Below are 18142 nucleotides of genomic sequence, written 5' to 3' on the forward strand. Positions count from 1 at the left end.
GGAGCGGTCGCGCACGGGCGGGAAGACGGCCGCGCATGCGCGGTGGGCGTGCCCTGCGTGCTGACCGTCCCGCGAAGCTTATTTCCGGTTGGTGGGGGCTGCCGCGGACGTCACCCAGTCGTGAGAACAAGCAGCCTGCTTGTCCTCGGAGAACGAAATGTAAAGCATAAAAGTAATGGTGACTTACCAACAATTCAAGGAAGACAAAGGTCAAACAGCCTCTGCTGGGAAACAGCATCCCCCATGCTAGAAGCACAACAAAGAGGGGCTAAACCAATTGGACAGTGTCAGCCTGGCATGTCCCGCCTACTCATTACTGGAGGGGGACATCAGGAAGTTTGGAGCCAATCAGCTCACAGCTCGAGTGATGTCATCAGGAAAGCCCTGCAGAGAGGAGGAGTTGGGACAGCAGCCAACCAATGAGTCCATCTTCAGAGAGATGGGCATTCCAGGATGTCAGCAGGCCAATAGAAGGAAGCAGCAGGAACAGCTCGGGGTGGAACCAAGACCTGATGCTGTTTCCTCAGAGCCCAGAGAGCATATTCTAGGCTTTTCCCACTTTTTTCCAGCAGCGGTGAGGGAGGGAGCCCCAACACAGGTCTGTCCATCAAAAAAAAAAAAAAGCGCTTTTGTGCTTTCAAAAAAAAATAGGGCTACATGTACTGCTTTACATACGCAGCCTGTCTGCGTGTATGAGAGCAGCCACACATAGCGATTTGACTGCTATGCGCATGCTCAGCTCACCAACTGGCTTCCCCCATATCGTATGCAAATGAGCTGGGTCGCAAAAGCAACAAGCAGCTCATTTGCATGCAATTCTCTTTGTGAATCCCTCTGTGTTTCTAAATCAGTAATTTTTTAGCGATTTGGAAATGCAGACGGATTCTTAACGGGACCTTTGTGCATCTGGCCCTCAGTTTTGCAGTATGTGAAACAGTTATGCTGGGATAAGGAAACCCTGCATATCAGAGTAAAAGCATGCTTGAAACAAGCATCAGATGCTCAAGACGTAATGCAGAATCCCTACCAAGAGGGGGATCTGGTAATGTGGAGAAGAATGGGACCTAAAAGGCGCACTTTGCAAAATACTTGGAAAAGTCCATATCTTGTCATACATATTATTGGATCTAATGTAGCTGGTCTCGTTTCTGCAGATTCAACTAATAAAACTATGAAATACATCTATGTGTCATAGTTGAAGAAGGTGAAAGATGTGTAAGCTGTGCAGTGGCTGTTATGCGTTATCTTTTCTGATGGGATTCCTGATCCATTGTCTGGATGTGTCCATGCTGTAACAGGTGAGGGCCAGCCCTATCATACACTCACTTGAAGATTCCGTTCTTCATGCTACCTCTGCAGTGCTGAGGTTTGTTTTCACCCAAATTCAGTACTAGCACTGCCTCTATATTCTGGAGGGCTTACCACACAGATTCTCACACACAACCAGTTGTCAAACTTTCTAAAATACAGAAACAGAAAAAGTTAGAATTGGGAAAAGCTGATAGACACCTGACTTCTCAGCTATCCACCAGCTCCTCCCACTGAGGCTAAGATGCTCCTTCAGTTATAAGTCTTTTACTCATCTATCTATCCTTCCTTCTCATCAGCCTATCTATTCTTTTTACCTATCATCTCTCACGTAGTCTCTATCCCTCTCATGTTCCAGAACAACCTCTCCCACCCTCTACCTTCTTCCTATGCCACGTACAAATCGTAGCTACAGTTGTTTTTTTTCTAAATTCCTAACATTTTTGTGCATCCCATTTTTCTTCTGCTGTTGGCTCCTCCTGGTACCTTCTTTATCTGCTTAAAATACAAGCTTAAACAATGATGTGTTAATAATGAACAGAAAAATGTTAAAGTACATATTTTTTCACAAAGGCTCTCTCTAATATAATATATATATATGTACATGTTCCTATCCCAAAGAGCTTACTACTATTTGCCGTGCTCAGGGGTGCATTAACTCTTACAGGCCTTCATCTACACAACCATATGATTTCAAAGATTGTCTTTTCATAAATGTCTCTGGTACTCATCATTATGTGACAGCCCCTATCCGGTTCTTCTTAGATGTTCAGTCAAGTCATGGGCCTCTTCTGGCCTGCTCTTATGGCCATTACAACGCCCATCGCAGATTTGTCATCATCTGTTCCAGTTACTTTTGATGTTCTGGAAGTAGAAGGAAGATGCATTTCAAGAACTATGCAAGATTATAATAATACAAAAGAAACACTGCCAAACCAGATTGCTTTATTGAATGCTGTCTTGCGAACAGCAGATATCTTATTCCAGTGGTATACAGATGTTTTTTGGACAGTGACTTTGAGAAAAGAAGACACTCAAGAAGTTTGGAGATGCCTTGCAGAGAGAGCTGAGCCCTGGAGTAAGAAATGCTACTTTGATTTGGACTTGCATGTTAGAAATGAAACCACTGCCTTGATGATTTACATTAATGAGATGCTGTATTTAAGTCTTTAATGAAAAGAGAAAGACCTGTTCTTTGTCACTGGAGGCTAGGAGGAGAGATACAACTGAGCCAGCACAATGAGATTATTACCCACATATATGTATTGCCTCAGAACCATATGAAATGGTAGTTCCTAGATCTGTGATTGAGGTAGTTAAGAAGCAGGGAATTATTTTGTTCTTATTTATTTGTAACATTTGTATCCCACATTTTCCCATTAGCAGGCTCAATGTGGCTTACAAAATACCATAAAGGTGAACGCCAAGTCCAGTAGGGGAAAACAAATATAGATTGAAATAGGGGTATGGTTAGGGTATAAGGTACAATAAGGGTCAACGATAATAAGGAATATATATGTCTAATACGATCTAAGGTTATGTTGTGTTGCAGAGTTGAAGCATTTAAGTAGGGTCAGTGGGATAGGCCTTGCAAAACAGGTAAGTCTTTAATGATCTCCTGATGTTAAGATGGTCATAAATCGTTTTCACAGTCTTTGGTAGTGCATTCCACATTTGTGTGCCTAAATAGGAGAAATTGGATGGATAGGTTGATTTATATCCGAGTCCTATGCAGCTCGGATAGTGGAGGTTCAAATAGATACGTGATGTACTAGATCTATTTCTGGTCGGTAGATCTATCAAGTCAACCATGTATCCTGGAGTTTCACCATAGATAATCTTGTGGACCAAAGAGCAAATTTTGAAGGTAATGCGTTCCTTGATTGGGAGCCAATGCAGTTTTACTCTGAGAGGTTTGGCACTATCGAATTGTGTTTTGCCGAATATCAGCCTGGCAGCTGTGTTTTGGGCTGTCTGAAGTTTCTTCATGAGCTGTTCTTTACATCCTGCATATATTCCATTGCAGTAATCTGCATGGCTCAGAACCATTGATTGTGTCAAGTTACGGAATGTTTCCCTCGGGAAGTAAGGTCTTAGACGTTTAAGTTTCCACATAGAATGAAACATCTTCTTTATAATGGAGTTAACTTGGCGCTCAAGTGTAAGATGGCGATCAATTGTGACACCTAAAATTTTGAGGCTATCAGAAATAGGAAGCGACTGATCAGGAGTGGTTAGGGTTGTGGGTTTATAATTATTATGTGGGGAAGAGAGGATAAGACAATGTGTTTTTTCGGTGTTTAGTTTCAGTTGAAATGAGTTTGCCCATGAGTCCATGATGTTCAGACTGCGCATGATATCATTTGTAATTTCAGAAAGGTCATGTCTGACGGTGGTGAAATGTTTGTTTTTAACTTGGTATGTTCTGTTGATTAGGAAACCCTTGATCCAATTACGTATATTTCCTCCAATCCCAACCAGATCTATCTAGTCATAATTGGGACACAGACCATAGAAGTCTGTCTGACGACACTGGCCTTACTTCCCAACTACTGGATTTGCCACTTAAGCACAGCTAAGTTTTTTTGATCCCATTCTCTTTCCATATAGAAATCCTTTGTGTTTATCCTATGCATTCTTGAATTCCATTACCGCTTTCGTTTCCACCACCTCTTGTAGGAGGGCATTCCAGGCATCTATATCTTCTCTGTGAGAAAAATAAATCCTAACATTAATCCTAACTTTTAATTTAATTTCAGCATTTATATTCCACTTAACCGAAATAGTTCTAGGTGGAGTACAATAAGAAAAAGAATATACAAAAGCACAAGAACATCAAATACAACTTATCATAAAACAGAGCAAAAAAATACAATTAAGAACCATAACAAAACATAATATTAAATATAATTCTAGAAATATTTGTGGAACTGGCCATTTTCACTAGGCGTCGAAATGTCATATAATCAGTTAATGTACAAAGGCATGATATTCTAAAGTTCAGAGCCTATTTTAGTATAATCATATTGAATGCACTCTTAAATCAGCACAGAGTTTTAGTAGGAATGACCAGGTTGACATTTTGAGTGGATTTGCGAGCTCTTCTTGCCTGAAAAAGCCTTATATAGTTTTGTTCCAGCCTACAAAGGGCTTTGAAAACTAATGTCAATAGTTTAAGCTCAATCCTAGTGTAACCCCTTGCTATACTGGAGCCCTGGGTGGGAGGAGCCCAGCATGGAAAACTCATAAGTCCATCTAACACTTGAGTGCGCCCTGATTTGTGGAATCTCAGTGTGGGGTGGAGTTGATAATTAGTATATAAGAGAGAACAATATTGTAGAATTTGTCCTTGGTAGCCTGTATTTGAGAACTTCTTTACCCCCAAGCGACTCAGTAGAAAGAGAGAGGGGGTAGCTGCTGAGCCAACCCTGACATTGGAGTGGGATCAGGTTCATTGCTGTTAATCTCCTTAGCCAACAGCGGAGCGACATGCGGGCTGAGATTGGGGAACCTTGCCGCAAACCGGGCTTAAGGGTAGGATACTGTCTGCCCACAGCTGGTGATTTCTTTCAAGGTAAATCCCTGAAATGCTTGGACAGTGGTGGTAACGGTGTTACATCTGAGAAATTGACTGTGGGGTATCATCTGGCTACAGTCAGGTGAAAGGGGTTTTGCACATGTGCATAACCCAAAGAAGGAAATGTTAACTGCTCTTGTGACTCTGTAAGATCAAACCTGAGATGCCATCAAAACTGTATGCCGAGGACTATCATGTCAACTGTTACTTGGATCTAATTTAAATAAAGTTCAGTTGATTTTCTTGACTCTCCTGACTACCGTGTGGTTCCTGGGTTGGATTCTGAGGGAACCTGAATGAGTAGTGCACACCCAGTCTCCCGAAACCCAAGGACAGCTCTCTGAGAAGACCAGAGAGCTTAACCTGCTAAGTGAGAGGAGTGGGTTACACTAGCATTACAGGAAAGCCAATGCACCTTCACTAAAAAAGGAACTGCAAGATTAGACCAGGTAGTTCCACATAAAACTTTAGCTGCCACATTTGAATAGTCTGTAATCTTTTCAACTGTTTGTCCAGGAGTCAAATAGTCTGTAATCTTTTCAATTGTTTGTCCAGGAGTCAATCAAGAATAGAAAAAATCATAGACTGAAAAACAATCTTAAAAAGAATAGGATCTAAAAAGTACCTAATGTGAAGTGACATCTTCAGTTTATAAAATGATTTGTAACCTCAATTCATGTCCTATAGTTCTACTGCTTACACCTCTCTGGAAAAGGTTTGTTTGCATATTAATACCTTTCAAATATTTAAATGACTATATCATATCTCAGTCCTGTAACTGGGCTGAATCTGTATGCAGATATAAGTATCCTTTAAGTTCAGAGAGCATAGCCAATCTTGTTCCTGAATCATGGAAAGTAGGTTGCCTTGAGAAACTATCCTGAACATTAGTTCTGCTAGATATTTGTTCAGGGCCCTTAGGTTTAGGATGGAATGAAATTCTCTGTTTTACTTCTGATTAGGAAATACTTGGAATAAAATTCCTTACTTTTTACCTCTTGTAGTATGGGCTTGAGTTTTTGGCCCTTAAAACGGAAGAAAATTCCTGTGTAAGCAATTTCTGGTGCCGAGATCTTAATTTTGAGGCTCTCCGTGGACAATTTGGCGGCATGGTTTCTAACTGTAGGCTGCAGATTGTACAGACTATTTTGAGAACCCACTGGTCTGAGGTTACAAGTGGCCACCTTTCTTGAAAAAAAAAAATCACCCTCCCTTCTACGGTAGGTCATCCAGCATGCCTTTTTTTATGGCAGCTATGCTCTCTTGGAGCCTGTCAAAAACTCGTCCCCTGTTTTGACTGGGGTGCCAGTTGGGACTTCTGAGCTCTCTGATCCTGCAGATGGGAGCAAAAGCTCTGGCCAGTCTGGGGTGAATGAGAGGACGGACGGAACCTACACTTTTGAGAGTAGTAGGCTTTCCTTTGCCCTTTACCCGAGTACCTCATGGACGAGGATACTGAGCCAGGAGTGGACTGGACAGTGACTTGATGGTATCAGTATGCTTTTTGACCTCCTCCACCTTGTCACCAAAAGGTTTGTCCCCCTGCATGGAAAATCTGACAGCTTCTCCTGAACTGCAGGTTCTAGGTCTGAAGCATGCAGCCAGGCGAATCTGCACATCCCAATACCAATAGTGGAGGCCCTGGATGCCAGATCAAAAACATCATAGGTTGCCAAAGCCATGGACTTTCTATATTCCTGTTTGGATATTAGCGGGCAAAGTTGTGCAGCCTTCTCTGTGGGTAGAGTTTCTGCGAACTCCACCACACTGCTCACTAAGTTCTGCAAGTGAATGATCATGAATAGCTGGTAAGAATGTATGTCCGAAGCATAGCGTTCTGAAACACCTTTCTCCTAAAATGCTCCAATGTTTAAGCAATGAGGAGTGAGTCTTGTAGCTCTTGGCTCCTTTGAGAGTGGATTTAATCACCATGGAATGGTGTATAGGTTGCACAGAGAGGGGGGGGGGGGGGGTCTTCCAGCGCTTCATCTGTACATTCCTCAGGACCCTTTGTGAGAGCACTGTCACAGAATCCTTTGGGAGGGAGTCAAACTCAAAGATGCCCAACCATTCATGGCATCCTTAGTTTCTAACTCAAATGGGATGGACTTGGCCATCTCCTTGACAAAATCAGTGAAGGAGAGCTCCTCAGGGGGAGATTTTCTCCTTTTGTGAAATGGGGAGGGACCCCTCCCTTGAAAGGACTTCTGATTCCACCTCAGACACCCAGGAGCAGCCCATATCAGACTCATGAAAGTCCTCCTTCACTAAGAGTTTGAGTGTGCATCTGCCTCAGCCTGCCAACAGGATGATCAAGGGATAGGAACTGGAGACCACAACTGTTTCAAGGGGTATGACTCTGATACCCTGTGGGGCACTGGTGTCAATGAATGTGTGGTAGGTAGTGAATGAGCCTCCAGGATGGGCTGAAGCTCCAGCAGGCTTGAAGTCAAAGTCCTCAATGCCTGTGCATCATGTTGAGCCAGTAGACACCCCATCTCCTCCTGGAAAATTGCCCGGATCTGCTTCTCAAGGGCAACCATCAGTAAAGACGGGGGCACAGCCAACGTGGTCAGATCCGTTGAAGTTATTGTGGCTGAATAGACAAGCTTGGTTCTGGCTCAATGGAGGCTAGTGTACTTGCTCAGAGTCCTTGGAGAGTGAGCAACCTTCACTACATCGGTGTTTCTTGGGTATCAAGGATGTCAATACCCTGGTGCTCTTGATGTCATGCTTCGAGGGGGACTGAAGCCAATGCTTCTAGGTCTCTGTCCGAAGCACATCATTGGGGTACTTCTGTGTCAATGACGCTGAAGTTGAATCCTTCCTTGTGGTGGGATTGGACCATGTTTGACGCTCACTATCAAGGCAGATGGAGACCTCCTCAATACCAATTCATCGCCAGTGTCTGAAGCAGCTTCAAGAGCCAAAGGGACCGATGCCATCAATGCCAAAGTCAATGGACTTGACTTCCTGGAACAAAAAATGTTCATGCTGCTTCTCATGACCTCTAATACTCCTCTTGGACATTTGTAAAAAGATTTTACAAGAAGGATTCTAGTTGTGCCCCAGAAACTGCAGGCTCCAGGGTAGAGGAAGGGACAGTAGATGGTATGGATAGGCAAACTGATAGGCCATTTGGTCTTTTTCTGCCTTTATTTTTCTATGCTTCTATTACTAGTTATGGGTGTCTGTGAGGGACATGGCTGGAAAAATAGCCTAAGTGAAATCACACAACTCGATCTTAGCAAAAAGTCAACCTTGACCACGATGCTCAAGGTCTAACCAGACCAACTGAAATGCAGCAAAACAAACTAAAAGGTTAGAAAACCTAACTAAGGAGGAAAAAGGTACTGGTCCCATATGAATAGTTATACAACAGAGCATAGAGGAGAAGACTGCGATCACCTTGATGAGGCAAAACCCATGAGCTTTAGCGAGATCAATAAAAAACAATCTCTTTGCTTCATAAACAAGACAAGACTGCCTGGTCCCGCATGATGACAGTGGGATGGAAAATACACACATGCAAGGTAGACTGCTTCTAAAAGCTTCCAGAAACTGGGGAGTGCCTCCATGTCAGGGCTCTCTCAGTGATGCCATCCATCAGTTAGAACACTGCATCCTGCTTGTTGTTGGTGAAAAAGGAGGTTCACCCAGGAGAAGAGCTAGTTTGTGCAGGATACCATCCTAAAGGAGGCTCCAGAGGTAACACTACTCCTATATTGATATGCCCAAGCCAAAGAGGAATCTCTTTGGAAGTGGCATTGTGGCAGAGGCAGAAGAATTGTGGAGCGAAGTCCAGCTGGCGCATTGCAGTGAAAGACTCCTTTCTTGAACTGTTATGAGCCTCAGTCTGCTGTAGAAGCACTCCTGAAGAAGTAATATGAGCAAAGAGATTGGTGCTGGTATTCTCTAGATTGTCCAGGGATATGTCAGATCTGTAGGGGAGACTAGCTTTACACTGTCATCAATAATGCTCTCTGGGGATAGCCTCTATTGCCTGTGTGGGTGAAAAGAAAGAAAAAGCATGCAACATGGATGAGTTGGCAGACCGCTCTCCATTGCTGGGATTCTCCCATTGGTTGTGGCCCAGAAATGAGAAGCTAGTGTGGAGAAAAAAAGAGCAGTGATAAGTTGTGGCATGTGTGTGTGAAAGACGGTAACTTACCTAGAAGTGATCTGGCCAATTTTACATTTGTCATGTATGGCAGACTGAGTGAGAATATGCACCACAATAGGATCTGGGGAAGATAGGGAAAACATCATTGATGACACCTGTGGCATTGTAGACCACTGAGTATTTTGAGGGAGTAAAAGCCTTTCTGCTCTGGTAGCTTGCTTCACTTCTTTGAAGTGGTCTGATTGCTATCTGTGTGCAATCAATCATCTCAACACTGATGGGCAGCTCCTTATGTCCCACTAAGCAAGGAAATCTTGATGTGCACTAGTATGGCCTGCTGCCTTTCTATGGCGAGCTGCAGAAGAAATTTTAGCTGCTGGCAAAAAGTGGAGAAGAGTCTCCTTGTTGAAGAGCAAAGGACAGGGGAGGATGGGATTTAAGGGACCAAAGAAGGACAAAGAATAATAGATTGACGATAACGAAGCACCAAGAACAAGCAAATTTCCTCAGCAAGCAGTTTATAGTTGGTGTAAATACCAGTGTTTAAATTTGGTGCCTTGTACGTCTATACCCCTTATAAAATATGTTAATCATGCATAAGTGCAAGTAACCCTGAAAACACCCTGAATATGACCCTCCATAAGGGTCTAAAAACTAGGGATGGTCATTCATTTGCAACAATGTAGGAAATGTCAATGACATATCCCATGTCACTCACTGTTTGTTATCAAATGAAAATGAGAAGAAAAACAAAAATCACAAAAATTTGTGTTTTATCATTTGCCAAGAATAGTGTGCACTCTTAAGAGAGTGCAAAGAGGGCACTCATTGCACATGCATGTGCAAACCTCTTTGCACACAGTGTGCCCTCTGTCAAAAGAGTACACACTCAATGATTTTGCTCCCTTGACAAAAAAACTGTCAAACAAAAATGAATATAATGAACATTCCTGGAAATGACACAAAATGAAAAATTTCCAGCTGCCAATCCTTACTAAAGATGTGTGTTGCATCATATATATGTTACAGTAAGCAGCATCTTTTCTAAAATCACCATTTTCACATACAAGTCTGCTGCTTACACATGTAAGTATCAACAAAGTCTTCTAAAATCACCTCCTGTCTTTTCAAATTATGAGGTAAATATTCAGCATTAATGCAATTTCTGGTAAACTCTGGACTATGCAAAATCTTGAAACCACCTCGCCAATGTATAGCTTTGGAATTAGCCAATGTTGGCTTTGATGCACTCCCATTCTCGCCACTACACTGCTATAGAAAAACGATTATCTCAACCTACTGGACTACCACAAAAGGCTGAACTCCTTACCTTCCTCCTTTGTACTGGGAAAGAAAACCCCATTGGCCACCTGAACCGCTCCAGTGGCTCCTTTCTTCTACTACAGACCGGAAGCCCTCCATCCCGACCCCCCCCCCCCCCCCCCCCCACACACACACCTTTTCCATCCACAGTTTTGCAGCAGTTGAAAGGAGAAGACAAAACTCTTACCTTCTGTCCTGCCAAATCCACCATGCTAATTTGTAGCAATAAATCAGTACTAAATACTAAGGGCCCTATTTACTAAGCCTCGCAATAAGCGTGCTAGTGTTTTTAGCACCGGCTAAAAATTAGCGTGTGCTAACGCTAGAGACACCAATAGATACTGCCACTCTTCCCGAGCTACTTTAATTGCTAACAATTCTTGAACCCCAATGGTATAATTTCTCTCAGCAGGAAAGTAGTTCTGGGAGAAGAAAGCACATGGTAGCAGTTTGCCACTAGAATGGGCCTGGAAAAGGACAACGCCTGTGCCCACTGAAGATGCATCTACTTCCACAAAGAAGTTTTTGGCAGGATCAGGATGTTGGAGGATGGGAGCAGAAACAAAAGCTTGTTTGAGACGCTCAAGCGCTTCTGGAGGCCTTTCCCAGGGATCCACCTCCTTCTTGTTCAGGGTCATCAAAGGTGCTGCTACCATTGAGTAATTGTGGATGAATTGCTGGTAGTAGTTGACAAACCTGAGGAATCAAATCTTTGCAAAGCTTTATACCTGGTAAGATGAGGCCACTGGTGAGTTGATGCCACTGTAAGATCTCCGAGAGTTTGTTAGGGTCCATCTTAGGCACATGGTCGGAAATGATATAGTCCAAGAATTCCTATACAGTACAGTACAGTGGAAGGCATATTTCTCCAGTATGGCATAGAGTTGATTCTCTCGTAAACACTAGAGGACGGTCTTGACATGCTGCTGATGTATTTCCGGAGACGGAAAGATCACCAGAATATTGTCAAGATATACAAGTACAAATTGATACAGTAAATCCCGGAAGATATCATTCATGAATGCTTGAAAGACCGCTGGAGCATTGGTGAGGCCGAAGGGCATTACAAGATACTCATAGTGGTCATCTCGAGTGTTGAAAGTGGTTTTCCATTCATCACCCTCCTTAATTCTGATCAGGTTATAGGCCTCTCTGAGGTCTAGTTTGGTGAAGATTTTAGCCCCTTGAAGGTGATCAAACAACTTGGAAATGAGTGAGAGTGGATATTTATCCTTGATGATTATAATCGATCTTTATTCCCTACAAAAAAGAATCCAACACCTGCTGATGATTTAGAGGGCCGAATAAAGCCTCAGGAAAGATTGTCATTGAAATAAGCAGACATTGCCTCAGTCTCAAGGCAAGACAATGGGTAGACTCAACCTCTGGGAGGCTCTGTGCCAGGGATCAACTCAATAGCACAATCATAAGAATGGTGCAGCAGAAGAGTCAGCTTGATGGTTACAGAAGACATCCTGGAAGAACTGATATTTAGGCGGCAGCTGTAGAGTGGCCTAGGCAACTTGGATAGGTGGCCTCCTCAGGGTCACAAGGTCGAGGCTGGGTACTCAACAGGCTGGACTCCAGACCAACAGTTGTCCTTGCTCCCAATCAATTTGAGGGAGCCCCAGGATGAGGAGGTTCACTGCCGTCTGATGGATAAAGAAGGAAATAGGCTCTCGATGTAGGACCCCAATGCAGACTTGAATAGGAACCATCCTGACTCGGAGAACCCCCTGAACATGATAGAAAACTGAAGGCACTGAAATCGGTTGTGGTAATTCTCGTGTAGGAATTTGGTGGCATCGTTCCACAGCAGCATCAATAAAATTGACATCTGTACCAGAATCAATTAAGACTTTCACACAAATCTCCAGTTGAGTTGATGAGAGCCGATACTAACAGTTGGCTAGGGCCATCGGTTTCCCAATTTCTTGGGACAGACTTGGGCACAGTGACCGTTTTCTCCATAGTAGAGGCAAAGCCCCTGGGTTTGCAGGCATTGTTTTTCCTAGGCAGATAAGGGAAGATGGTCTATTTACATGGGTTCACCGGATTCTCTGAGAGTATCTGGTTGTGGGAGAGGAATGATCCTGCATTGAATAATCTTCAAGAGTTCCTGACTCAGTTCTACGGTATCTTTGAAGAACCCGGGAAGGCCTCATCCACCGCCACACAGCTGTTAAGCCTGCAATAGGGTCATCGCACCGTGGGAGAATATGCCGCTGGCTGCAGAGCTTAGGTGGAACAACGAAAGCCTTACAACAGTATTCTGGCAGGGGGTCTAATCAACCATTAAGGATGAGCTAAGCTGGCCAGGAACTTCCTTCTACCCTGGATGAACTTATCTTTCTGTGTACCCGGGTGGATATAAGGTTTCAGGAATGAGCCAATGAGCATCAGGCCAGCCATCAGCCATCTCTGGAACTCCAGTCAATATGAGGTTCATGCTTCTATTACCAAGAAAGCCCCAAAATGACCTGATTGACAGATCTGGGGAGTACATAGAATTCTATCATTTCTTGATGCTGGGGGCCCACCTGAAGAGAAATAGGGCTAGTAATTGCCAACAGATGCCCTGGCAGTAAGTCCCCGTAGATCGAGGAGATACAAAGAATTTCCCTGAGGGGATTCACGGGAATGTCATACTGACACATCAGCTGTTTGTCCACAAGTTCCTGGCGGCATCAGAATCAAGGAGGGCTTAGACGATTTATTTCACCCATTGAAGGGTGACTGGTAGGGTAATGAGGGAGGTCAGAACAGCTCAGAATGGACCTAGGGATGCCTCTTCAACCAATCCTAGGCCTTGAAGTTTTCCCAGATTCCTAGGGCATCGATTAGCATAATGTCCTGGGTCTGCACAATATAAACATAGGTTTTATGAGGTTCTGAAACTGGGGTGTCAAAAGTGTACAGCGGCATCTGCCTCCATGTTCTTTAGCCCTCTCTTGAAAACAGATGTCAATCCTGATGCACAGGAAAAGAAGATCATTCAAATTGGTAGGGAGATCCTGCCCTGCAAGTTCATCTTTAATGTGCCGCTTCAGGCCCTCCTAACAGATGGTCACTTGGTCTTCTTGATTCCATTGCAGCTCTGAAACCAGGGTCCAGAATTTAATGGCATACTGGCACATGGTTAGTGGCCCTTGTTGTAGGCGTAGGAGCTCGGATATTACCAAGGAGAAATACCTTAGCTCATCAAATACCTGCTGGATATGCTTGAGGAAGCCCACCAGGTTGGACATAAGTGGATCCATCTTGCTCCCACAGAGGAGATGCCCAAGACAGCGTTTACCCACAAAGGAGAGAGACAATGAAGGTGATCTTGGCCTGATCAGATGGAAAGCTGGAGGGCTGTAGTTCAAAGTTTATTAGGCACTGGTTAATATATCTTTGGCACGCCTTGGGTTTCCCTTCAAAGTGTGGCAGTACTGAGAGTTAAGGCTGAGACACCAGGTGAGTCGGAGGCAGGACCGCTGAAGAGGGTTCCAGAAGCAGATTTGGGACCGAAGGGGCTGGTGTTTGTATCACTGCAAGTTGAGCACAGACCCCCTTAAGGATTTCCATAGTCTGTTGAAGTTGAGTCTGTTGTTGCTGGACCTCCTGAGTGAGGTCCTGGAGAATCTGGTCAGTCACTGTTTGAGGGAAGTGAGCCTTGTGCAGTAGGCGAGGTTGGTATCACCTGTACAATGCAAGTGCAGCACAGGCCCTCGCTGACAATGGCTGACAACGCCACTAGACAAAATCCAGAATAGACCACAAGCAGACATGAATCAGAACAGGGCCAGGGTCTAGACAGGCAAGGTCAAGTACAGGCCAGAGGTCAAGCCAGGCAGCATGCATACAAAGTCAGGAACAGGCCAGAGGCCAGCATGTGGCTCTTAGAAAAGCCCTTAGGTAGAAGAAACCAGCAAGGCAGGGACAGGCAGGAATACTAGGACAAGGCGGAACAGGGTAAGGCAGGGGCAGATAGGCAGGAACAAGGCAGAGCCGGCACAAGCTGGCTAGAATGTTAGAGCAGGGCACGGCAAAAACAGGGTAAGGCAGGAACACTGGACCGGACAAGGCAGGAACATTGGAACAGGCAGAGCAAGAAAGCTGGAACAAAGCAACACCCACTGAAGTCTGCAAGATATCAGGAAGCCTGTTAAGACACTGGTGGAGAGTCAGGGACTTCCTTATACACCTAGGCAGGACGTGATGTCATCAGTCTCCGTCTCTTGCAGGGCTATAAAAGGAAGTGCAGAGTTCTAGGGAGTAAAACAGATTCTTCAGTCACAGAATGCTGTTGAAGATCACGAAAGACTTCAGCAAACAGGAGAGGGGTGTGATATGTGTTCAGTGGTCTGATTTAACTGTTTAATTTGGATGAATTTTGCCTAAAAGTAAAACAGATAAGTGATCCTGTTAGCTTTAAGCAGATTTCTTACTGATGAATATTGGTCCCAGTATTCTAAAGTGGCATAGGAAACGTGCACACAGCACTGCAAAGTTCTCCTCATGACATTTCAGGCAGAAGCCTGTTTTTCAAGGGTAATTATTTATTACTTCTCTGTAAAACACTGTAGGGAAGTGCAGCAGTACTGTATCCTTGCTTTCTGTGCCAATAAGCAATAAAGGTATTTTTATGAGTTCATCCTGCTTTCATTTTTCAGCTGGTGTTTGTGTTTGGGACATTGTTTGCCTTCACTTTTATTACATTTTTCTCAGAACAGCCAGCAGTTTAAGGTTGATTCTCCAGTTGCAGGTGTGTTGCCAATTACAAGTATGATTCATATTATGATAAACAATTTAGATAATATTTACCTGCACTATGTCTTTTCACTAGACAGTTGCTAAAATTCACCAAAATGTTAAAAAAAAAAAGGAAAATTAATGGGTTCCACAGTCAGCGTTTTTTTGCGTGTTGATGACATATATATCCAGAACTGCTGTTTGATAACCTGTGGTGCTGAGTATACATATTTCATGGTAACCCGCACTAGCTATACAATATTTTTGCTGCCCTATCTTTATACACCTAGCTATCAGGATAGTGGTTGAATATTGCCAACTACCTGTAGAGTTTGACAGAAAGCCTATTCTCTATCCCAACACTATTTGAACAGTAGTACCAGGGTGGTCTGTAAGAATCTTTAGCAGCACCATCTGGACAGTGGTGCAGAAAATTCATGAACAGTGTCTAGATAGGGCAGTTATTCAGACAGTGGCTGCTGCTATCCAGATAAGTGCATTTGAATATTGGTCTGTAAATGTTTAAAATGTGAGCATTTCTTTTGCTATTTCCTTGTCAAGCAAGAGTTACATAATTTTTCTGATACTTTGTAATAATGAACATACTCTAACCTTACACTTACCTGCTGTAAACACAGAATAAGGGTTTTTGCTCTCTCAGTTCTATTCTGCTGTTGTGTCCTACTCATGGTTTCTTTAATGATGTCTCCAAATTCATTATAGCTCTGTAATTGCCAAAGAAACAGTATTAATGCTCAATCATTATTTACATTGCTGAAATTCCTTATCAATGTCCTGCAACTGAAAAAGCTGTTAAATACTTAACATTCTTTAACAATAAAATAATAGCTATTTTCTGCCTACTTGTGGCTACCAGCACCTTTTCCTTTGCCCCTAGGAAATGAGAGGAGGTGAAAGGCTGAATTAAGGAATTACATTCTGTCTAGATCAATCTCATCCCTCTCAGCTCCTAAACTCTGCAGGCTGCTGCCTAGGAAGGGAGGAGTTACATGAAGCAGGAAACAGAGAACTGTTCTATGCAGGGGGCATTGGCTAATAGAGCTGGGCACCAGCCCTGTATGCTGTGAATAAGAACAATACAGAACCAGAACCTGTTAACTGGCTGAACTATTAACTACATTGTACCCTATAAATTGTATTACTGCCATTAGCACAATTATATATCTCTTTACCTTTTTTTTTCTCCTTTAAGGAAAATTTTTAAAGCCCTTTCTGCAGATAAAGCAGTACTTTATATGTGAATATAGTCTTAGAAGTCCAGAAGAGGTGCTGTGAGAGGACTGCTAGAGAGGAAGAAAACTCCATTGGCAAGTACTTTACCTACTGAGAAATTGTTTTTAAACGTAATAGAAGGTAGACTTAGAGGGGCATTTCCGAAAGAACATTCAAGTCAGAATTAGGATGTCCAAAAAAAAAAAAAAAGGTCCATCTCGCAGCCATTTTCGAACAGGGGAAAAAGTCATGATTTCTTATTCAAAAATATATGAGGACGTTCTTGCCCTTCAGGAACAGATAACCTACTGTATCTAAAGGTACACCACTACAACAGCCATCACACTTGCAGATGTCTTTTAAATTCAGGCACAATAGGTACGTCTATGTTCCAGGAGGATTCATATATTTGTACAGAAATAAAAGCGTTAAAGAGGGAGTTGCAGTTGGGTTCTGTTGTTCAAAGTCCACTACACTGACCACTAGGCTATTCCATACACTTGCTTGCTGCTCTATTAGGAATGGCCATAATACCTGAAGCTGTCATATAGCTTGATATCCACTGTCACTTTCCTTTCTTAGAGGGATGGGAGGGGATCAGTAACCACTGGGAATTAAGAAGGGGTCATGCCTTCATCCCTCCAGTGGTCAGTAGCTCAATCAGGGCACCTTTTTGTACCCTGGATGTGACTGAAACAGATCTAGATAAAAATGTTCTTATTTCCTTAGGACGTTTCTTCCCATTCCATTATCACTGAAAGACATCCTAATTTTGGGCTTGTCCTAGTTTCATCTAAAACACATCTCCAACATGCCTCCTTCCTATCTGGACAAACAGTTTGCATATCTGGTTTAAAAAAAAGGTTTGGACAAATTCCTGGAGGAAAAGTCCATAGTCTGTTATTGAGATGGCCATGGGGGAAGCCACTGCTTGCCCCAGGATTGGTAGCATGGACTGTTGCTACCAATTGGGTTTCTGCCAGATACTTGTGACCTAGATTGGCCACTGTTCTAAGCAGGATACTGGGCTAGATGGACCCAGTATGGCTATTTTTATGTTCTTATGTTCTTATTGAATGGTTAAACCCTCAAAAGCTTTCTGCTCTAATGTACCTGAAAAAGATTTTGCAATGAATTTTTGCCTCTACAATAAGCTTCTTTCAAATTCTCTCCTAGCCTTCCTTATCAATGTTTTCTTCATTTGGATCCTTTTTCCAGTTTTTGAAAGATGTTCTTTTGGATCTAACAGCCTCTTTCACCTCACTTTTTAACCAAGCCAACTGTCATTTGGCTTTCCTTTCACCTTTTTTGATATGTGGAATACATCTGGTTCAGGCTTACAACATGGTATTTTTAAACAATGTCCATACATTTGCAGCTATTCCTTTTGGGTTTTTTTCCACAACCATTTCCCTCAGTTTATTATAGTTACCCTTCTGAAAGTTAAATGCTGTGGCAATAGATTTTCTTACCATCTTTACTCCAGTTATTATCTCACATTTGATTAGGTCAAGCTGCACCAAAACCATAACACTCGAACCAAGTCCTCATTTCCACTAAGCACTAAATCTAAAATAGAACCCTCTCTTGTTGGTTCCTGAACCAGCTGCTCCATGAAGCAGCATTTATTTCATATCGGAACTTTACTTCCCTGGCATTTCCTATGTATCCCATCAATATTGGGGGTTTCTTCCTTTCATCTATTTTTTAAAGATAGGATAGAGACACTTGAAGCAGATAAGTGAATTTTATATGTTTGTGATCACACAACTGGTCTCTTGCTTTCACCTATATTTTAAGATTTGTTTGTGGAACTGAGCTTTTTGATTATTTAAAAATAT

General features: G+C 42.9%; 1 protein-coding gene across 2 annotated transcripts in view; it reads right to left on the reverse strand.

Moving 5' to 3' along the window:
- Positions 1 to 807: 807 nt before the first annotated feature.
- LOC115468711 (cohesin subunit SA-2-like) overlaps positions 808 to 18142 on the reverse strand; it is a 312673-nt gene continuing 295338 nt past the window's right edge. For both annotated transcript variants that reach the window (XM_030200630.1, XM_030200629.1), the window contains exons 27-28: positions 15692 to 15793; positions 808 to 2172 (exon numbers count right to left, since the gene is read on the reverse strand). In XM_030200630.1, coding sequence (XP_030056490.1) covers positions 2146 to 2172; positions 15692 to 15793 — 129 coding nt within the window. In that variant the 3' untranslated portion in view covers positions 808 to 2145. The remainder of the gene's footprint in view (positions 2173 to 15691; positions 15794 to 18142) is intronic.

Source organism: Microcaecilia unicolor, chromosome 4, assembly GCF_901765095.1.
Source record: "Microcaecilia unicolor chromosome 4, aMicUni1.1, whole genome shotgun sequence".
In the NCBI taxonomy this organism is placed as follows: domain Eukaryota; kingdom Metazoa; phylum Chordata; class Amphibia; order Gymnophiona; family Siphonopidae; genus Microcaecilia; species Microcaecilia unicolor.